Source organism: Electrophorus electricus, chromosome 13 (genome assembly GCF_013358815.1).
Source record: "Electrophorus electricus isolate fEleEle1 chromosome 13, fEleEle1.pri, whole genome shotgun sequence".
Classification (NCBI taxonomy): Eukaryota; Metazoa; Chordata; class Actinopteri; order Gymnotiformes; family Gymnotidae; genus Electrophorus; species Electrophorus electricus.
Genome location: NC_049547.1, coordinates 12,770,571 through 12,776,515, shown reverse-complemented (window position 1 = coordinate 12,776,515; position 5,945 = coordinate 12,770,571). Strand labels below are relative to the sequence as shown.

At 37.5% G+C, this 5,945-nt stretch overlaps 1 protein-coding gene across 8 annotated transcripts in view; it reads left to right on the top strand.

Annotated features, from left to right (window-relative positions):
- The window catches only part of LOC113578398 (protein unc-79 homolog), a 36,063-nt gene continuing 30,118 nt past the window's right edge, over positions 1 to 5,945 (top strand). For 7 of the 8 annotated variants that reach the window (XR_004776794.1, XM_027011622.2, XM_027011617.2 and 4 more), the window contains exons 1-4: positions 1 to 141; positions 1,316 to 1,436; positions 4,770 to 5,083; positions 5,809 to 5,945. The exon at positions 5,809 to 5,945 is cut by the window's right edge and continues 34 nt beyond it. Coding sequence is in view for 7 of the 8 variants with exons in the window: in XM_027011622.2 (XP_026867423.2) it covers positions 120 to 141; positions 1,316 to 1,436; positions 4,770 to 5,083; positions 5,809 to 5,945 (594 nt within the window). In the remaining variant the exon portion in view is untranslated. The remainder of the gene's footprint in view (positions 142 to 1,315; positions 1,437 to 4,769; positions 5,084 to 5,808) is intronic. The other variant, XM_035533016.1, reaches the window with a different exon arrangement.

Here is a 5,945-nt window from a genome sequence, read left to right as displayed (position 1 = left end):
TCTGGTGTACGAGGGGGTCTATTCACTTTTTCAAGACTGAAGGGGAAATACCGTAGAAACCGCAGGGTTAAATATCGTTTTCACAGTCTTTGCTCTGTTATTCGTGGGGAGTTCTCACCATGTCTACGAAAGCAGAACAATGTAAGTAGCACGTTATGATTGTCCATTTCTTTACGCTATTATGGTCAATTCTGAAACATCACTAAAATCGAAGCTGGGTAGCTGCCCTTGGTGATGAGGGAGCCGTTGCTAAGGCGAAGGTGGTTGCAACACGTCCGTGTTGCAAAAGATGAGTCGTGGGACGTGAAGGGGGGCATGCGATGTTTTTGCGTATGTAAAAACTATACAATTGCAATAGATATTAACAATCAGGTAATAGCCTAGAGACGGTTTTGACCAAAATGTAAAGGATTTGTGGACAAATAGACAAGATATGCTTTCCTCAAGGTCGGGCTGGCCAATGGTCATTACTTCTGATTAGGATTGTTAATAGGTTTGTTATTAAACGTTCAGGTAAATAATATGTTGGTTTCGTGGCAGAGTATTCTATGCTATATTTTTCAGTATTACAATTAACAGGTGTATCACTGCTGGATACTGTGAAAACTAAAGATTAGCCCATTTGACAGCAGACAGTGCATTTGACAGTGCATTTGGTGCAATGATTGTAAGATATTGAACTACTATATTCACATCTCTCTCTCTCTCTCTCTCTCTCTCTCTCTCTCTCTCTCTCTCTCTCTCTCTCTCTCTCTCTCTCTCTCTCATTTGCTTTCTCACTCATTGACTCTGGTGGGTTAGTATATTTATGATCTATGAACAGAAAGACAGTGAAGGTTGGGGCAAATTTATCTATCTATCTATCTATCTATCTATCTATCTATCTATCTATCTATCTATCTATCTATCTATCTATCTATCTATATATATATATATATATATATATATATATATATATATATGTTTCATTTAATTGTCATATCCAACAGTACAGTGGGCAGCAATACTTTTTTTTTTTTTGTAGGCTTGAGCTGTCCACAGGTTTTCTAATCTGGATGTCACAGTGGTATTAAAATGTTTGTGGTTGGTTGTATTGGTTCTGGGGATAAACCTTATTGGTTCTCGGGAAAAACCTCTACTGTTGTGGAATCCTTCTACAGTTTACTATGTGTAAAGTCCAGTCATGGAAAATGTTCTACATGGTTCTTCTGTGCATTAAAAACAGAGCTGTAGGCCCAAGTATCTTTTTAATCCTTTATTCTGGAACTGGGGCCTCACCTACTGCTGATTATGTATCACTTTGCTCTTTGTTTAGTTGCCTCTAAGATTCGCTACTTGCAAGAGTATCACAACCGTGTGCTACACAATATTTACCCTGTGCCGTCTGGAACAGACATTGCAAATACACTGAAATACTTTTCACAAACCCTCCTCAGGTAAGTGTACTACGCTGGGACAAACAGGTGAAGTACAGTGCACTACAGATATTTGTATTATTTTAGATTGAGTGTTTAGCTGTAAATAGAATAATTTTTCTTAAGAAGAGTTTAGTATCCTATTGTTTGTAGAGAAATAGTGAAAGAGCAGTATTGATTACAGTATATTAAAATTGTTAGTATGTAAGAATTATGCCTAGACTTCTGTGTGCTGTATCAGAATCATATTAGCTTCAGCATTTGACTTGGTCCACACTCTGTCAGTGAGCCATACTATTACATATTGAAAACATTACTTAAGAGAAAGTTTTTTGAGAATAAATTTTCAAAACTAATCTTTTAAATTATTTTTTTTTTAGAAATTTGCGGACAAAACCACTAGACATGGCTCTAATCCACTATCTAGTATCGATGCCCAGTACCAATGCTAAAAATGCTGACTCAGATATGGGTGCGGGTAAAATACTGGGCGTGGGGGGTTTGCCTGAAGAAAAGAATTGTCACTTTAGTCATTGCAGTGTTCATCGGTTACAATTCTTTAACAAATCTAATCTGAAATATCTCTGAATTCTTTAATAAAAAAGATCAGGTTTTCTATAAGTTGTGTCATTGATCATTTTGTATAGTATAGAGTGTATGAGCAGTTTGAGAATAGGTCATTTAGAAAGAGATATTGGATTCAAATAGATATCAAATGATTTGAAGGTTTCAGTACCTGTATTAGAAAAGAAGAAGTGCTTTTGTGGCACCTCAATAAATCACCAAAATCTATTTTGCTGATCTTCCCATGTTTTTTAATTAATAATTAATATTTACTAAAATAATCAATTTGATGTAAATTAATAGATAGCTATAATATAGATATCAGTGTGTTTTTATGTGGCTAACTTCTGATATTGATAATTCATTAGATATTTCAATTGGTTTTCATATTCCCTTGAGAGTAGGAGCCATTCATTGCAGTTGGCCTAATCTTCAGCACAGATCAAACTTGGGAAGGGCAGCCTTATAAACACCACATATAAACTTATTTGAGACTGGGCTGTCAGGTAGGCATCGCACATACACACCTTTTCTTAAAGAGCAATAGAGGGCTGATTAGAATGCATTTTTAAAATTCCAAATTTTGTAAAAAAAAAAAAAAAAAAAAAAAGCTTATCAAATCTAATGTGCAGTTCTGATCCAGCAGTCTCTGAAAAAGGAAAAGAAGTCAGTTTCAAATACTGCTCTTCTTTGCTTATGTGTTCTTTTTTCAGACACCTGTTTTACAGAGTGCCTGGGGAAAGGAGTGGGTGCAGTGATGCTTGAAAGCAGGACAGCAGGGACATAGCATATGTCAGATTCTTAGAGGAAAGATCAGACAGAGGATGGAGCAGCCAAATGCATACTTGATACATGGGCACAGTTCTCTAGTGTTTCAGGAGATCTGCTAAAGGAGCTAATGATGCAGACGATGGAAAGAATACAGGGTAATTGTTAGGAACTGTGGGAAAGTTTGTGTACTTTGAGCAAAGAGATCAGAGTGGAATGTCTCATTTGATGAGACAAATGTAAACAGCTGTTGAACTCTCTGCATGAGTGAGCCAAATGCATGCTTATTTTTAGTGCAATCCAACATATGAAATGTTTTTGATTATATCTTGGAACCTTGTATCCTTGCTGCAGTATGTATAACATTTACTGTAACATTTGCCATTTTTACGTCATCTGCAGAATTTAGGCAATATTTAGCATGAACTAAAACATTACTATTCAAGCATGCATACACCAGCTTTATTTTTTATTGTTTGTATGATAGAGGGTCCAGCAGTCAAGTGCTCACTCATTCATAGAGTGTTGAACTACAAATATTTAGACATGTAGGATAGTGTCAGCTTATTGAGGAAGGGATATATGGCTGTGTGTCTGTGATTCCAGTTTGTGTATTTATGTATTAATGTTTGTGTAATAAATATGCCTCTTATGACTGATAATGAAAATAAAATGATGAGCTCAGTTAGAACAGTGGCATAAATTATGCTCTAAGATTTAGCCTAGTATTGTCCACTGTATCTTCCATAGGTCTTCTCATCAGAAATAAAACAAAAGACGAGTTAAAACAGCAGTGGTCTACCAGGGTTGAATCTTAGAACATAATTTTATGTTTCCCTGTACTGTGTATTTTAGCATCACTGTGATCTCATTAAGCAGCAGAAATGTTGAAATCAAATGTTACCAATACCATGCCAAAGTCTTTACCGTTAGCATATATCGTAGAGATTGAACAATGGGAGATCACATGGTTTTATGCAATGCACATCAAAAGACCAAGTTTTTCCTCTTGCCAATTCTCTCAAGCCCATCACAGAGCAAAAAAAGAAAAAAGAAAAAACCAAACCAAACAAACAAACAAAAAATAAATCCTGCTGCCATTTTTCTTTAGAGAATTAGGGAAAAACTCCCAGGAGACAGCAAACACAAATGTCCATCCCCCATTAGTTCACAAGCATAATTCTACCAACCATCCCGTTTGAAGCAACCGTATTCCTTTTCCATTACAGTTTCTTCCCCAACTGTAGACTAGCAACATTTATTTTAGAACTGAAATCCATATGCCTGTTGGATCTCATTATTTCTCTTCCCCAATGATACTGAGACAGTATCATAATATATTTACATACTGACATTATTTTTTATGATGCAATAAACATGTGTTGTGATCAGGGAGCTTTTAGTCTAACCTCACATACATGTTTATTACTGGCTAAAGCATGTTTTAGAAGTGTCATCTCTGTATCGTGCCCAAACCAATTTGAAATTGCTCTCATCTTTGACAGCCCCTGCCATTCTTTTGTTTTGTCTTGAACAAAGCATGGTTATTTGGCCTTCTGATTTGACCTGCATAGCTGGCCCCTGTTGATTTAAGGAGAGAGGGTGGTGTTTAGAAATGCTTTTTTTCCTCTGGAGAAGTACAGGGCTGCCACTGAAAACATGCCATTTTTTTATATTTTTGCTCCTTGTCACCAGATACGCATGAGATGCAGTGATCATTGCAGTTCTTTGCAAGCTTTTGTTTGCACTTTTTTTCTTTTTGAGAGTACATAAACAAAAGAAGAATTAAGAAAAATGAAGTAATATCAGTTTTAAAAGTTATGGATAAACAAACATAAATAAATAAAAGAACACGCATGCTCACTAGTGCAAGAGTGGAGACACTGCATCCTATGTGGGGTTTATCTGGGTTTGGTTCTTTTCTACTTACACTGTCTCTGTAGAACCATTTCAATGTAATGTGCTGTTTCTTTGTGTCTTTGTTGTCTCTTTTTTTCCCCTGTTCCCCTCTCCCCGGAGCAGCATCCTGTCGCGTACAGGCAGGAAGGAGAGCCAGGAAGCTTCCAATTTGGCCGTGCCCATGACCATGTGTCTTTTTCCTGTGCCATTCCCACTCACCCCATCTCTAAGACCACAAGTCAGTTCCATCAACCCTACAGTTACTCGCTCCCTCCTTTACAGCGTTCTGCGGGACGCCCCGGCCGACCGGGGGGGGGCCACCCAGCAAAGTCGGGACGCTCAGCTCTCAGAGTACCCCTCTCTGGACTATCAGGGGCTTTATGCCACCCTCGTCACGTTGCTTGACCTGGTGCCCCTGCTGCAGCACGGTCAGCACGGTGAGTGATGATGTAATCCGGAAATCAGAACGATCCGGAACGATCCCGACCATTCAGACAACGGCAAGATGAAATGGCCCAGCTGAAGTGGTGTGACACAGGAAATCGAATGTGTGCTGTAAAATATATTTAGCATTTCTAATGTATTCATGTTTAAAAGTTTTAGAATAACAGTCTTTGAAGTATCAGTGACTTGATAGCAATGAATTGTTTATAAACAAATGTTATACTCTTTCTGCAAAAGTAGCCATTTTAAAAGCACTTTTGACCTCTGAAGTGGTTTGAACACCTGTCTTCTAGCCCCCGCTGTGGGAGTTCTTTTTTCTTTATAAATATTTCATCAAACAAAAGAAGCTAAACCTATAAAGCCCAGAATTTCTGCTGAAGAAACATCTTAACATAGTAGCTTCTAGGAGCAAGCATTGAACTAAACAGTGTGTCCTTTGTTTACAAGCATTTTTTAGACTTTCTTTCTTTATGCTTTGTTTTCAGATTACCTCTTCACATTCACATTTAAAATAGTTTCCTTTACTCTACTGTGTTATATAAATGTAAATGTAAATCATTTTGGATCGCTTCATGTCACAGCACCATTATGATTCTATGTCTTTTTTTAAATGTCTTTATTTTTTATAACTCCGTAAACCTAACTGCATATGTGGTGTAGGAGGTTGTTACATTGGTGTCTCTCTTTGTGTTTTTGCTCTTCTCCTCTCCTCTATCAGATCTGGGCCAGGCCATATTTTACACAACAACCTGCCTGCTACCCTTTCTCAGTGATGATATTCTCAGCACATTGCCCTATACAATGATCTCCACTTTAGCCACCTTCCCTCCTTTCCTACACAAAGACATCATAGAA